General features: G+C 39.4%; 1 protein-coding gene across 4 annotated transcripts in view; it reads right to left on the bottom strand.

Annotated features, from left to right (window-relative positions):
- eftud2 (elongation factor Tu GTP binding domain containing 2) overlaps positions 1-17,206 on the bottom strand; it is a 111,924-nt gene that overhangs the window by 9,881 nt on the left and 84,837 nt on the right. For all 4 annotated transcript variants that reach the window (XM_059956649.1, XM_059956648.1, XM_059956650.1 and 1 more), the window contains exons 22-23: positions 11,736-11,862; positions 8,327-8,414 (exon numbers count right to left, since the gene is read on the bottom strand). In XM_059956649.1, coding sequence (XP_059812632.1) covers positions 8,327-8,414; positions 11,736-11,862 — 215 coding nt within the window. The remainder of the gene's footprint in view (positions 1-8,326; positions 8,415-11,735; positions 11,863-17,206) is intronic.

The following is a 17,206-nucleotide window of genomic DNA, read 5'->3' as shown; positions in this document are numbered from 1 at the left end:
CCAGTTTATTGTTATTTAGTATCCCTAGGTATTTGTAATCCTCCACCATGTCTACACTGACCCCTTGGATGGAAACAGGGGTCACCGGCCTTAGGTCTCCTCAGGTCCACCACCAGCTCCTTAGTCTTTTTCACATTAAGCTGCAGATGATTCTGCTCAAACCATGTGACAAAGTTTCCCACCATAGCCCTGTACTCAGCCTCATCTCCCTTGCTGATGCATCCAACTATGGCAGAGTCATCAGAAAACTTCTGAAGATGGCAAGACTCTGTGTTGTAGTTGAAGTCCGAGGTGTAGATGGTGAAGAGAAAGGGAGACAGGACAGTCCCATGTGGAGCCCCAGTGCTGCTGACCACTCTGTCTGACACACAGTGTTGCAAGCGGATGCACTGTGGTCTGCCAGTCAGGTAATCAATAATCCATGACACCAGGGAAGCATCCACCTGCATCACTGTCAGCTTCTCACCCAGCAGAGCAGGACGGATGGTGTTGAACGCACTGGAGAAGTCAAAAAGCATGACCCTCAGTGTTCACCGGCTTGTCCAGGTGGGTGTAGACACGGTTCAGCAGGCAGACGATGGCATCCTCCACTCCTAGTTGGGGCTGGTAGGCGAACTGGAGGAGATCTAAGTGTGGCCTAACCATAGGCCGGAGCTACTCTAGAACAAGTCTCTCCAGGGTCTTCATGATGTGGGAGGTCAATGGCACCGGTCTGTAGTCATTGGAGCCACCGGGGCGTGGCATCTTCGGTACAGGGACGAGGCAGGTCGTCTTCCACAGCACAGGAACCCTCTGGACACTCAGGCTCAGGTTGAAGACATGGTGAAGTACTCCACATAGATGGGGGGGGGGGCACAGGCTATGAGCACCCTGGGGCTGACACCATCCGGGCCTGCTCAGCTGTGAAGCCCACCCTGGTGGTTTCAGGTGGGGGAGAGGTATAGTCATGAGAGCAGAGTGGGGGGCTGTGAGGAGGGGTAGGAGGGGAGAGTGGAGTATATGTTGATTGGGGGCCGACAACAGATGAATCATGTGGAGGATGGGCAGGGGCCACAGTGTCAAATCTGTTGAAGAACAGGTTAAGATTGTTGGCCCTCGGGTCCATGATCTTTCGATCCCTTTTGCCTGGATTGGGGACCATGCCTTATGAGAATAAGTTGAGTGAACGCTGCCTTTTCTCCTTGGAGTGAAGGAGGATGAGAGGTGACCTGATAGAGGTGGACAAGATGATGAGAGGCATTGATCGTGTGGATAGACAATAGACAATAGGTGCAGAAGTAGACCATTCGGCCCCTCGAGTCTGCACTGCCATTCTGAGATCATGGCTGATCATTCACTATCAATACCCAGTCCCTGCCTTGTCCCCATATCCCTTGATTCCCCTATCCATCAGATATCTATCTAGCTCCTTCTTGAAAGCATCCAGAGAATTGGCCTCCACTACCTTCCGAGGCAGTGCATTCCAGACCCCCACAACTCTCTGGGAGAAGAACCTTTTCCTTAATTCTGTCCTAAATGACCTACCCCTTGTTCTCAAACCATTCCCTCTGATACTGGACTCTCCCAGCATCTGGAACATATTTCCTGCCTCTATCTTGTCCAATCCCTTAATAATCTTATATGTTTCAATCAGATCCCCTTTCAATCTCCTTAATTCTAGCGTGTACAAGCCCAGTCTCTCTAACCTCTGCGTAAGACAGCCCAGACATCCCAGGAATTAACCTTGTGAATCTACGCTGCACTTCCTCTACAGCCAGGATGTCCTTCCTTAACCCTGGAGGCCAAAACTGTACACAGTACTCCAGGTGTGGTCTCACCAGGACTCTGTACAAATGCAAGAGGATTTCCTTGCTCTTGTACTCAATTCCCTTTGTAATAAAGGCCAACATTCCATTAGCCTTCTTCACTGCCTGCTGCACTTGCTCATTCACCTTCAGTGACTGATGAACAAGGACTCCTAGATCTCTTTGTATTTCTCCCTTACCTAACTCTACACAGTTCAGATAATAATCTGCCTTCCTGTTCTTACTCCCAAAGTGGATAACCTCACACTTATTCACATTAAACGTCATCTGCCAAGTATCTGCCCACTCACTCTGCCTATCCAAGTCACCCTGAATTCTCCTAACATCCTTATCACATGTCACACTGCCACCCAGCATAGTATCATCAGTAAATTCGCTGATGTTATTCTCAATGCCTTCATCTAAATAGTTGACGTAAATTGTAAACAGCTGTGGTCCCAAAACCGAGCCCTGTGGCACCCCACTAGTCAACCACCTGCCATTCTGAGAAACACCCATTCACCGTTACCCTTTGCTTTCTATCTGGCAACCAGTTTTCTATCCATGTCAATGTTTTCCCCCCGATGCCCTGAGCTTTGATTTTACCCACCAATCTCCTATGTGGGACCTTATCAAATGCCTTCTGAAAATTGAGGTTCACTACATCCACTGGATCTCCCCCATCTAACTTCCTGGTTACATCCTTGAAAAACTCCAACAGATTAGTCAAGCATGATTTACCCTTGGTAAATCCATGCTGGCTCGGCCCAATCCTATCACTGCTATCTAGATATGCCACTATTTCATCATCTTCCCCACCACCGATGTCAGGCTGACAGGTCGATAGTTCTCTGTTTTCTCCCTCCCTTCTTAAAAAGTGGGATAACATTAGCCATTCTCCAATCCTCAGGAACTGATCCTGAATCTAAGGAACATTGGAAAATGATTACCAATGCATCCGCTAGATGCAGAGGAGCTAGATAGGTATCTTATGGATAGGGGAATTAAGGGATATGGGGACAAGGCAGGAACCGGGTATTGATAGTAGATGATCAGCCATGATCTCAAAATGGCGGTGCAGGCTCGAAAGGCCGAATGGTCTACTTCTGCACCTATTGTCTATTGACACACCGCATCATCACTGGTGTAGCCAGTTGGTTTTAAAGTCACATAAGGTGCTTTAAGGTGTTCCAGCTATATATAAGCTTGCGTGCAGTTGAGGTGTTTCAATTTATTGTAGTAAAAATACATCTGTATCTGGAAAGTGAGTCAGTATACAGGCAAAAACTTCATCATGAAGACAAAAGAACACTCCAAGTAGCTCTGCAAAAAAGTTATCAAAAAGCACAAGTCAGGAGATGGATACAAGAAAATCTCCAAGTCACTGAATATCCCTTACAGTATAAGTAAGTCAATAATCAGAAACGGAAAGAATATGGCACAGGTTTAAATCTGCCTAGAGCAAGAAGGAGGCCTCCAAGAGACCCATGACAACACCAGAGGAATTACAAGCTTCAGTGGCTGAGGTGGGAGAGACCGCGCATACAACTGTTGCTCAGGTGCTTCACAAGTCGTGGCTACCATGGGAGAGTGGCAAAAAGAAAGCCACTGTTGGAAAACAAAACTCACATGAAATATCGGCTAGAGTTTGCCAGAAGGTATGTGGGAGATCCTGCACACTCTTGATAAATGCTCTGATGGATGGCAGGGAGATCCCTATGACTTTCTCAGATGTTCTCACAGTCCTCTGTAGGGACTTTCGGTCCAATACTTGTCTACTCCCATACCAGACAGAGACACAACTTATCAGGACAGGACACTCTCCTATAAAATTCAGGTAAGATGGGGAGGGGAAGCCTTGCTTGCTTCAATCTCCTTAGGAAGTGGAGACGCTGCTCAGGGAGGTGATATTAAGGGACCAAGTGAGGTAATCCAGGATGTGAATTCCCAGGAACTTGGTGCAATTAACTCTTTTAGAGAGAAGCCCTATATTCCCAGAGGGGGATGGCTCATCTGCACTTTCCTGAAGTCTTTTTCACATTCAGACTTGGATTTTTCTTCTCACACCAATCTACCAGATGCTCCACTTCCTCTCTGTACTCCGACATCATTGTTGATGTTGTGTCATCAAAATAGATATAACCATATAACAACTACAGCACAGAAACAGGCCATCTCGGCCCTTCTAGTCCGTGCCGAACGCTTACTCTCACCTAGTCCCACTGACCTGCACTCAGCCCATAACCCTCCATTCCTTTCCTATCCATATACCTATCCAATTTTGCTTTAAATGACAGTACCGAACTGGCCTCTACCACTTCTATTGGAAGCTCATTCCACACAGCTACCACTATCTCAGTAAAGAAATTCCCCCTCATGTTACCCTTAAACTTTTGCCCCCTAACTCTCAACTCATGTCCTCTTGTTTGAATCTCCCCTACTCTCAATGGAAAAAGCCCATCCACATCAACTCTATCCCCCTCATTATTTTAAATACCTCTATCAAGTCCCCCCTCAACCTTCTACGTTCCAAAGAATAAAGACCTAACTTGTTCAACCTTTCCCTGTAACTTAGGTGCTGAAACCCAGGTAACATTCTAGTAAATCTTCTCTGTACTCTCTCTATTTTGTTGACATCTTTCCTATAATCCGGTGACCAGAACTGTACACAATACTCCAAATTCGGCCTTACCAATGCCTTGTACAATTTTAGCATTACATCTCAACTCCTATACTCAATGCTCTGATCTATAAAGGCCAACATACCAAAAGCTTTCTTCACCACCCTATCCACATGAGATTCCACCTTCAGGGAACTATACACCATTATTCCTAGATTACTCTGTTCTACTGCATTCTTCAACGCCCTACCATTTATGTTCTATTTGGATTATTCCTACCAAAATGTAGCACCTCACACTTATCAGCATTAAACTCCATCTGCCATCTTTCAGCCCACTCTAACTGGCCTTAACCTCTCTGCAAACTTTGAAAATCTACTTCATTATCCACAACGCCACCTACCTTAGTATCATCTGTATACTTAATAATCCAATTTACCACCCCCATCATCCAGATCATTAATGTATATGACAAACAACATTGGACCCAGTATAGATTCCTGAGGCACAACACTAGTCACCGGCCTCTAACCTAACAAACAGTTACCCACCACTACTCTCTGGCATCTCCCATCCAGCCACTGTTGAATCAATTTTACTACTTCAATATTAATACCTAACGATTGAACCTTCCTAACTAACCTTCCGTGTGGAACCTTGTCAAAGGCCTTACTGGTCCATATAGACAACATCCACTGCTTTACCCTCGTCAACTTTCCTTGTAATCTCTTCAAAAAATTCAGTAAGATTTGTCAAACATGATCTTCCACACACAAATCCATGTTGACTGTTCCTAATCAGACCCCGTCTATCCAGATAATTATATATACCATCTGTAAGAATACTTTTCATTAATTTACCCACCAGTGACATCAAACTGACTATAATTGCTAGGTTTACTCTTAGAACCCTTTTTAAACAATGGAACCACATGAGCAATACACCAATCCTCCAGCACCAACCCCATTTCTAGTGACATTTGAAATATTTCTGTCAAAGCCCCTGCTATTTCTACACTAACCTCCCTCAAGGTCCTAGGGAATATCCTGTCAGGACCTGGAGATTTATCCACTTTTATATTCCTTAAAAGTGCCAGTACTTCCTCCTCTTTAATCATCATAGTTTCCATAACTTCCCTACTTGTTTCCCTTACCTTACACTATTCAATATCCTTCTCCTTAGTGAACACCGAAGAAAAGAAATTGTTCAAAATCTCCCTCATCTCTTTCGGCTCCACACATAGCTGTCCACTCTGATTCTCTAAGGGACCAGTTTTATCCCTCATTATCCTTCTGCTATTAATATAACTGTAGAAACCTTTTGGATTTATTTTCACCTTACTTGCCGAAGCAACCTCGTATCTTCTTTTAGCTTTTCTAATTTCTTTCTTAAGATTCTTCTTACATTCTTTATATTCCTCGAGCAACTCATTTACTCCATGCTGCCTATATTTATTGTAGATCTCTCTCTTTTTCCAAACCAAGTTTCCAATATCCCTTGAAAACCATGGCTCTCTCAAACTTTAAACCTTTCCTTTCAACCCAACAGGAACATAAAGATTCTGTACCCTCAAAATTTCACCTTTAAGTGACCGCCATTTCTCTATTACATCCTTCCCATAAAACAAGTTGTCCCAATCCACCCCTTCTAAATCCTTTTACATCTCCTCAAAGTTGGCCCTCCTCCAATCAAAAATCTCAACCCTGGGTCCAGTCCTATCCTTCTCCATAGTTATGTTGAAACTAATGTCATTGTGATCACTGGACCCAAAATGCTCCCCAACACATACCTCCGTCACCTGACCTATTTCAGAAGATCCAACCACCACTGCCCCTTCTCTAGTTGGTACCTCTATGTATTGCTGCAAAAAACTATCCTGCACATATTTTACAAACTCCAAACCATCCAGCCCTTTTACAGTCTGGGCTTCCCAGTCTACGTGTGGAAAATTAAAATCTCCCACAATCACAACCCTGTACTTACTACAAATATCTGCTATCTCCTTGCAAATTTGCTCCTTCAATTCTCGTTCCCCATTAGGTGGTCTATAATACACCCCTATAAGTTTTATCTTTCCCATTCCTCAATTCCACCCAAATAGTCTCCCTAGACGAGCTCTCTAATCTATCCTGCCAGAGCACCACTGTATTATTTTCTCTGATGACACGGTTTGAGCTTAATCTTGCAGCATAGTCATGCGTCAGCAGTGTAAACAGCAAAGGTCTGAGCGCATAGCCTTGGGGAGTGCCAGTGCTCAGTGTAATGGGCCACCCACATGAACTGACTGAGGGCCGTACTGTTCGGAATTCCAGGATGCAGCTACAGAGGGAGGTGTTGAGACTCAGTAAGGACAGTTTCCCACCAGTTTCTGGGGTATGATGGTGTTAAATTCCGAACTTAAGACTATAATCAGCAGCCTGGCATACAAGACCCCATTTTCCTGGTGGAACAGGACAGAGGATATTGCATCGTCAGTGGGTTGATTCGAGCACTAAGGATCCAATGTAGTTGGGAGTAAGACTTTAATGTGCCCCATGACTAGCTGCTCAAAGCTATGGTTGATGTTAATGCCACTGGACAATAAATAATAATCCAGAGACAATTAATAATGGAGACTGGAACATAATAAATATAATCTGACTTTGTGTGTGCAATGAAGGATCAGTATTATATTATCTGAGCTGCAATGCACTAACAATGCTTTATATATTTCAACAGTGATTGCACTCAAAAGTTACTTCATTAGTTTAGGATGGTCAGAGACAGTGAAACAAGTCAGACTGCAGCGTCTTGGGCAATAATTAATTTAGAAAATGGGTACACAATTTTTAAAATTGACTCGGTGCAAGTTTTCTTGATCTTGTGATGGGATGAAGTTCCTTACTGATTCACTATGAACAGTCAAATGATTTTGTGCAGCCTCATTCCTTGGATCTCAGCTGTAGCCAGCAGCTTCTAATTTGTTCTCAGACCCTCTGTCACTGACACAATAAGATTCATTATAAGGAGATGCAAAATGAACAAAGGGCTGCCTTTCCAAGATTTCCTTCTCTCAATGAAGAAAATATTCCCTCACATTCACTTGCAGTAATATAGAGATATACAAGGGGTGATTGATATATTTGTGCCCTAAGGTAGGAGTCAAGTTTAGAAAACCTAGCACATTTATTTTTCAACATAGTCCCCTCCTACATTTACACACTTAGTGGAACATACGGATCTTGGACCTCCAGGAAGTGTCCACAGCAGGGGTGATTAATAAGTTTGTGGTCTAAGGTAGGAGATGAGTTACTAACTTCAAACTTTAAGCATAATCACTCAAAGAGTTGACCTGCATGTGCCTGTAACGAGAGCTGTATAACTCACCTCCTTCTTAGGCCATGAACTTATCAATCACCCATCTGTGCACACTTTCTGGAGGTAAGATCCGTATGCTCCACAACTGCTGGACTAAGTATGTAAATGTAGGAGGGGACTATGTTGAAAAATAAAGGTGCTAGGTTCTCTGAAACTGAGTTCTTCTACCTTAGGCCCAGAACATATCAATCACTCCTCGTGCAAGTCTTCACAGATTAGAGTTTAATATCATTAAATAGGAAGTAAATAGCTCGAAAGATATTGATATAAATTTTTCTCCAAGATTACATACATTTTATCTGGGATGTATTGGGAAGAAAAAGGACGTAGAAAATCATTTTAATTATAATCCACAACTTAAAATGATTGGGCTCTGCAAATTAGCATGCTAACATCTATTAACAGAGTAGGTATTTGAGAAATCAAAGAATAAACCGACTATGCAAATAAGACAATAACAAGACATTTCTTATTTTACATGTTTTGGTTTTTAAAATGATTCAATCCAGTGCTTAAATACAAAATAATGATATTTACTTTGAATACTTCCTAACTAATACATACGTTCATCACAAAGTGGTCCTTCTCTCGTTCCCCACTGGAATCCCTGGACAATGCTGTCCTTCACATAACCCAAAAGTGCTTTATCCACCTATTATTGGATCAGTGATAAATAGAAAATTAGTGCTAAATCTGGTACAACTCCACACAAGTGCTCTTGTTATCAAGTTAAAAATTTATCAAGAAAAAATGGTTAACATAATTGTCCAGGTCCAAAAAATGATTTGTTGTTTTTCAGCTAACATTAGTTGTTATGGTAGCCATCAATATGATTCACGACATTCAATGCAGCTTTCATGATCTGATTGATATGATTTATAACCGGTTGGCAGAAAAAAGCACTGTCGTATAGTTAGCTTCAAATAAAATGCACAAGCTGTCACAGAACTTGACAGGGTATTCCCTCGGACCTTGAAGGAGACCAGTGTTGAAATTGCAGGGTCCCTGGCAGATATATTTAAAATGTCGGTATCTACGGGCGAGGTGCCAGAGGATTGGATAGCTCATGTTGTTCCATTGTTTAAAAAAGGCTCTAAAAGTAATCCGGGAAACTATAGGCCAGTAAGTTTGACATCGGTAGTAGGAGTACTAAGAGATAGGATCTACAAGTATTTAGATAGACAGGGACTTATTAGGGAGGGTCAACAAGGCTTTGTGCATGGTAGGTCACGTTTAACAAATCTATTTGAGTTTTTTGAGGAAGTTACAAGGAAAGTGGATGAAGGGAAGGCAGTGGATGTTGTCTACAGGTCAGAGAGTGGTAGTGGAGGATTGCTTCTCTGAGTGGACGACTGTGACTAGTGGGGTGCCACAGGGATCAGTGCTGGGTCCATTATTTGTCATCTATATCAATGATCTGGATGATAATGTGGTAATTTGGATCAGCAAATTTGCTGATGATACTAAGATTGGCGGTGTAGTGGACAGTGAGGAAGGTTTTCAAAACTTGCAGAGGGATTTGGACCAGCTGGAAAATTTTGGACCAGCTGGAAAAATGGGCTAAAAAATGGCAGATGGAGTTTAATACAGGCAAGTGTGAGGTATTGCACTTTGGAAGGAAAAACCAAGGTAGAACATACAAGGTAAATGATAGGGCACTGAGGAGTGCAGTAGAACAGAGGGATCTGGAAATACAGATACAAACTTCCCTAAAAGTGGTGTCACAGGTAGATAGGGTAGTAAAGAGCTTTTGGTACATTGGCCTTTATAAATCAAAGTATTGAATATAAGAGTTGGAATGTTATGGTGAGGTTGTATAAGGCATTGGTAAGGCTGAATTTGGAGTATCGTGTACAATTTTGGTCACTGAATTACAGGAAGGATATTAATAAGGTTGAAAGAGTGCAGAGAAGGTTTACAAGGATGTTGCCAGAACTTGAGAAACTGAGAAAGGTTGAATAGGTTAGGACTTTATTCCCTGGAGTGTAGAAGAATGAGGGGAGACTTGATAGAGATATATAAAATTATGATGTGTATAGATAGAGTGAATGCAAGCAGGCTCTTTCCACTGAGGTTAGGGGAGAAAAAAACCAGAGGACATGGGTTAAGGGTGAAGGGGATAAAGTTTAAAGGGAACATTGGGGGGGGGGGGCTTCTTCACACAGAGTGGTGGGAGTGTGGAATGAGCTGCCAGATGAAGTGATAAATGTGGGCTCACTTTTAACATTTAAGAAAAACTTGGGACAGATACTTGGATGAGAGGGGTGTGGAGGGATATGGGCCAGGTGCAGGTCAGTGGGACTAGGCAGAAAAATGGTACGGCACAGCCAAGAAGGGCCAAAAGCCCTGTTTCTGTGCTGTAATGTTCCGTGGAAGGTGACAGAAGTTTGTGCAAGGGAACTCTTGACATTGAGTGATCATAATCCCATTAGTTTAAAAGTAAATATGGAAAATGATAGGTCTGGTCCAGACAGAGATTCTAAATAGGAGAAAGGCCAACTTTGATGATATCAGAAATGATCTGGCAAGTGGGCATTGGGACAAGCCATTTTCTGGCAAAGGTGTGTTGGTAAATGGGAGGTCTTCAACAATGAAATTTTGACAGCACAATGTCAGAATAAAAGGTAAAAATAACAGGAACTTTGGTTTTCAAGAGATATTGAGGCCTTGGTTAAGAAGAAAAGGAGATGCAGAACTTTAGGCAGGTAGAAACAAATGAGGTATTTATGGAGTTATGACATGCAAGAAAACACTTAAGAAATCAGGAGGGCTAAAAGAAGGCATGAGATTGGTCTCGTAGACAAGGTGAAGGAGAATCCCAAGGGAAATACATGTACATTAAAAGAATTGCAAGGGACAATATTTGTCCTCTAGAAGATAAGATCAGAATGGTGATCTATGTGTGGAGCCAAAAGAAATTGAGAGATCTTAATTTTGCATTTGGGAGACAGACACAGAGTCTATCGAAGTGGAGCAACGACGCACAAGGTCATGGACCCTGTACAGATTACAGAGGAGTTGTTCGCTGTCTTGAGGCAAATCAGGGTGGACAAATCCCCAGGGCCTGACAAGATGTGCCCTTGGACCCCGTTAGACGCAAGTGCAAAAATTGCAGGGGCCCTAGCAGATATACTTAAGTCATCCTTAGTGACAAGTAAGGTACTGGAGGAATGGAGCTAATGTTCCGCTGTTTAAGAAAGACTTTAGAAGTAAACCAGGAAATTAGAGATGAGAAAATTTCCAGATGCTGGAAATCCGAGCAACACACACAAAATGCTGGAGGAACTCAGTAGGCTAGGTAGCATTTTGTGTGTGTTGTCAGGAAATTACAGGCCAGTAAGCCTGACATCTGTAGTGGGAAAGTTACTGGAAGGTGTTCTAAAGGACCGCGTTTGAGTATTTGGATAGACAGGGACTAAGTAAATGATAAAGCCAGAATAGAATACGCAAGTATGGACTTTAGCAAACTCCAGCATGGCAGCGTGGTCCAGAAGGTTATGGCATAAGTGATCTGAGGTGTATTGGTGAACTGGATCCAAGATTGGCTGAATGATAGGAAGCAATGGGTCATGGTGCAATTGTTTTACTGATTGAAAATCTGCAACTACAGGTGTAACTTGTTGAATAGTAAAGCAGCCCGAGGCACCAAACAGCTTATTACTATTCTTTTCATTCAGACTTGTAGCAGTAGCAGTAGGCCTCCATTAGTCTTGATAGACCATGGATTTACGCCTTGGAAAGTTTCCAGGGTACAAGCCTGGGAAAGGTTTTTTTTAAATGGAAGACCGGCAGTTGCCCAAGCTGCAAGTCTCCCCTCTCCACACCACCGATGTTGTCCAAGGGAAGGGCATTAGGACCCATACAGCTTGGCACCAGTGTTGTCGCAGAGCAATGTGTGGTTAAGTACTAATAATGAAGATGTAATAAATAGATCAATCAGTGAAAATACCCTTTCATTCCTAGATGGACTTACCTCAGATGGAAGAGTATCATCAACCAAAATGTTGGGTCCTGTAGTATCAGGTCCAAAAGCCCAAATGGAACGGGCAGCCAACAAATCCCAATCATATTTGGTCTGGAAAAATTCACCCAGCTTTTTCCTAGATTAGTATAGAAAGAGATGCATCATGACAAACCTTTAAAAGCTATTTAATGCATCATGAGAAGTAAAATTGTAATGATTTCCTTTGTGAGCAAATTAAAACAACATTTTTCTAATGTTTCTTTGAAACAGTTCCAAAACACAAAGGATACTAGAACTCTCCATAATTATTTATGAACATACCTTATTGAAGACAATAACCATAGGTAATGCTCACACAGAAAAAAAACAAAACCATAAATTCTGTATCCACTATATATGCACTTGTGGCGACCCACTTTCTGCGCAGGCGAACTGGCTCACAAATAGCAAGCGCGCGGGGGGGAAGACTTTGGTAATGCACCTGACGTCATTTCCGCCTGGAGAGGGCGGCCGCTAGGGATTAAATGCCAGCGCTGCGAAGTTTGAATAAACTAGTCTTGAAACGGCATGTCGTTATTTCAGCGCTGTGTGTAGCACATTGCTACACACTCATAATTCTCATACAACCAAAGGTAAGCAATTCCTTAATTAACCAAAAAGTTTTATAAAATTAAATGTGAATAAATATGTTTACTTATGCTTACACATAAGGGTAGTGAAGTTCTAAATTCGGGACTTTGTCAATCTGAACACTTTTTTCATGCTATAGCCTGTTTAGCCTTAAAATACAGAACTGCAGTGCAAAACTCTTCTTTGAAAGGGCAAGGGCATAGAGCTTAGTAGTTTATTTAGAGGTTTAGTCATAGAATTTACAGTGCCTTGAAAAAGTATTCCACCCTCACAACTATTTTCACATTTTATAATCTCATTTTCTAAACTTAAAATGCATTGAAGAATTTTTTAGCTAATGTACAAAACATTGTGCATTGTCAAATCAAAAAAATTCCAAAACCTGCCAACAATTTATTAATAACCAAAACTGTAAGACTGAAAAGTATTCATCCCCTTTGTAATTACAACACTAGCTTCCCTCAAGTGCAATACTGTATATTAACTTGCAGTGCCTACAGTATAAAAAGTATTCAACCCCCTTGGAAGTGTTCATGATTTATTGTTTTACAACTTTGAATCCCCCAGAAGCCACAGACCAAAGATTCTACAACACAGACGGTAGAGCTTAGACCAGAGACCACAGACCAAAGAGCTTAAGCCACGGACCAGAGATCATAGTCAGTAGAGCTTAGGCCAGAGACCACAGAGCACAGATCGCAGGGCTTAGCCCAGAGACCACAGACCATAGAGCTGAGGCCACAGATCACAGACCATAGAGCACAGCCCTTAGAGATTAGGCCAGAAACATGAACCACACACCATAGAGCATAGGTCAGAGACCAAAGACCATAGAGTTTAGGTCAGAGATCATATACTACAGACCATAGAGATCAAGCCATTGAGCTTTGACCGGAGACCATAGACCAAATCATAGTGGATATAAACACTGATCAACAGAAAAAGACTCTTCTGTGTCAAAGTGGAAAACAAATCTCTACAAAGTGATCTAAATCAATTACAAATATAAAACTCAAAATAATTGTTTGCATAAGTATTCTCCCCCTTCAAGTCAGTTTTTGGTAGATACACCTTTCTTTTTCAATCTTTTTATTAGTTTTTTTAAAAAAAACGTAACATAATATTATATTCAATAGGTTATAAATACAATAGATTTGAAATTAAATTAGTAACAAGATAACAATATCTTATTAAACTATCAGTGAAAAAGAATAATATAATAATCAATCTAATCTATATTGATTATACATGAAAAGATTAAAAATAATCATCAAAAGAAAAAAAGTATAAAATATAAGCGAAAATGTATATTTAAGGAAATAATAAAAAAAAATAAACCTAAACTAACATGGGCAGTAATAATAGTTTATAAGTATATGATAGTGTCAAAAACTCCGGAACTCCATACCAGAACAAGAATAATAAGAGTAAAGGTCTGGAAGAAGTCAAATTAATTCATATGAAAGTGTCGAATGAAGTTTCTTCAAATTTAATTGATGAATCAAAAATAGTACTTCTAATTTTTTCTAAACTTAAACAAGAAATAGTTTGAACCACTGAAATGTGGTAGGAGGATTTACTTCTTTCCAATTTTGTAATATAGATCTCCTGGCCATTAATGTTACAAAGGCAATCATTCGTCTAATTGAAGGGGAGAATAGACTACCATCCTCATTTGGTATACCAAAAATTGCAGTGATAAAATGAGGTTGTAAATCAATATTCCAAATTGAGGAAATGGTAGCAAATATGTCCTTCCAATAATTATGTAAAGTAGGACATGACCAAAACATGTGGGTCAATGAAGCCACATCTAAATGACATCTGTCACATTGAGGGTTAACATGAGAATAAAACCGAGCAAGCTTATCTTTAGACATATGAGCTCTATGTACAACCTTAAATTGTATTAAAGCATGTTTAGCACATATAGAAGAAGAATTAACCATTTGTAAAATTTTTTCCCATTTTTCCGTTGAAATATTGTATTGAAGTTCTTTTTCCCATTCCTGTTTAATTCTACCTGATATCTCTGGTTGTATCTTCATAATCATATAATAAATAAGAGCCACTAATCTCTTCTGACAGGGATTTAAAGTAAAAAATCATATCTGAAAAATCTATCAAAGTTGAATTAGGAAAGGATGGTAAAACTTTATACAAAAAGTTTCTAATTTGTAAATATCTAAAAAAAATTAGATTCAGGTAATTTAAATTTGTTAGAAAGTTGATCAAAAGACATCAAACTACCTTCAGAAAAAAGATCGCGAAAACATATTATACCTTTCCTTTTCCATATACTAAAAGCTTGATCTGTTAAAGAGGGTTTAAAGAAAAAATTAAGTAAGACAGGGCTATCAAGAACAAAGTTTTTTAGAGTAAAAAATTTACAAAATTGAAACCAAATTCATAATGTATGTTTGACAATAGGGTTAGATATCTGTTTATTAAGTTTAACTAAATCAACAGGGAGAGAAGAACCAAGAACAGAAAATAGAGAATATCCTTGTGTATCGTTACATTCTAAATTTACCCACTGTGGGCACAATGGTAAATCTAAATCTAATTTCCAGTATAATAAATTCCGAATATTATTCGCCCAATAGTAAAATCTAAAATTGGGTAAAGCTAAACCACCATCTTTTTCAGATTTCTGTAACTGTCTTTTACTTAATCTGGGGTTTTTATTTTGCCACACAAATGAGGAAATTTTTGAATCAATGCTATCAAAAAAACTTAGGAATAAAAGTTGGTAAGGCTTGAAATAAATATAAAAATTTCGGTAAAATCATCATTTTAACAGCATTGATCCGACCAACCAATGATAAGGATAAAGGAGACCATCTAGTAGTAAGTTGTTGAATTTGATGAAGCATAGGTAAAAAATTCAATCTGAATAAATCTTTATATTTCTTGGTAATTTTTATACCTAAATAAATAAAATTATCAGTAACAATTTTAAATGGTATCCTGTCATTCAGTAAAGTTTGTGGATTTAAAGGGAAGAGTACACTCTTATCCAAATTTAATTTGTAACCAGAAAAACTACCAAATTGAACCAACAAGGATAGAATAGCGGGAATAGAATTATCAGGATCAGAAATATATAACAACAAGTTATTAGCATAGAGCGATAACTTGTATAATTTCTCATTACGGGTAATACCAAAAATATTAGGGGATTCACGAATAGCAATGGCTAAAGGTTCTAATGCAATATTAAATAATAAAGGACTTAAGGGACAACCTTGTCTCGTACCACGAGACAATTGAAAAAAAGAGGATCTATAATTATTCGTAAGAACAGAAGCCACAGGTTTATAATATATTAATTTAATCCATGATATAAAATTAGAACTAAAATTAAAATTCTTCAAGGCATTAAATAAGTATGTCCATTCAACTCTATCAAAAGCTTTTTCAGCATCTAATGAAATAACACATTCTGGGGTTGTGGGTGAGGAAGTGTAAATTATATTAATCAATTTTCTAACATTAAAAAAGGAGTATCGGTTCCTAATGAAACCAGTTTGATCTCCTGAAATGATCTGTGATAGTACCTTTTCTAACCTAATAGCTAAAATTTTTGTAAGAATCTTAGAGTCTACATTTAGTAACGATATAGGGCAATAAGATGCACATAAAGTAGGATCTTTATCTTTTTTAAGAATTAAAGAAATAGGAGCTTCATAAAAAGACTGGGGTAGTCTCTTCTTAATAAATGCATCATTAAAGATTTCACATAGCCAAGGGGAAAGCAAAGAAGAAAAAGTTTTAAAAAATTCTATAATATAACCATCAGGGCCAGGAGCTTTCCCTGAATTCATCGATGAAATAGCCTCTCCTACCTCAGCCATAGAAATAGGAGCATCAAATAAACTTCGATCTTCATCTGTCAGTTTGGGAATATTCAAATTGTTAAAAAAATTATCCATCATAGACAGATCACCATCAAGTTCTGATTGATATAAAGATTTATAAAAATCTTGGAAAGTATTATTAATTTCTTTATGATCAGTAGTCAGATTACCGTCTTGTTTACGAATTTTAATAATTTGTCGCTTAGTCGAAATAGCTTTTAATTGATTAGCTAACAAGTTACCAGTTCGATCACTATGAATATAAAATTGAGCCCTGGTCTTAATTAATTGATTCTCAATTGAAGAAGATAACAGTAAGCTATGTTCCATTTGCAGTTCAACTCTCTTCTTATGAAGTTCCTTGGTAGGAGTAACGGAATAAATCTTATCAATTTCTTTAATTTTATCCACCAATATATCTTTGTTTTCTTTTACCAGCAGAATATGAGATAATTTGTCCATGAATAAAAGCCTTAAAAGAGTCCCAAGGTATCCTCTGTCAATCTCTTCGGTATAGTTTGTTGAAAAAAATAAGTCAATTTGCTGTTTTATGAAGGTAATAAATTCTGGATCTTGAAGCAAAGTAGCGTTGAGTCTCCAAGATCTAGTATTAATGAAAGAGTCCGAAATCTTGATAGATAACTTCAAAGGTGCATGATCCGAAACAGCAATAGAATCATATTTACAATCAATAACATCTGCTAATAAACGATGATCGATAAGAAAATAATCAATTCTAGAATAACTATGATATACATGTGAAAAAAACGAAAATTCTTTATCTTTAGGGTTCAAAAACCGCCATATTTCAGTAATTCCCGAATCAACCATAAAAGAGTTAATAAGTAAAGCTGATCTACTGGGAAGAGTTCGAATAGGTTAAGATCTATCCATCAAAGGATTCAAACAACAATTGAAATCTCCACCCATTATCAACATATATTCATTTAGATTAGGAAGGGCAGTAAATAAACGTTTAAAAAAATCAGG

Source organism: Hypanus sabinus, chromosome X1 (assembly GCF_030144855.1).
Source record: "Hypanus sabinus isolate sHypSab1 chromosome X1, sHypSab1.hap1, whole genome shotgun sequence".
NCBI lineage: Eukaryota > Metazoa > Chordata > Chondrichthyes > Myliobatiformes > Dasyatidae > Hypanus > Hypanus sabinus.
Note: the sequence above shows the minus strand (reverse complement) of the source record. Positions and strands in the feature narration are given on the sequence as shown.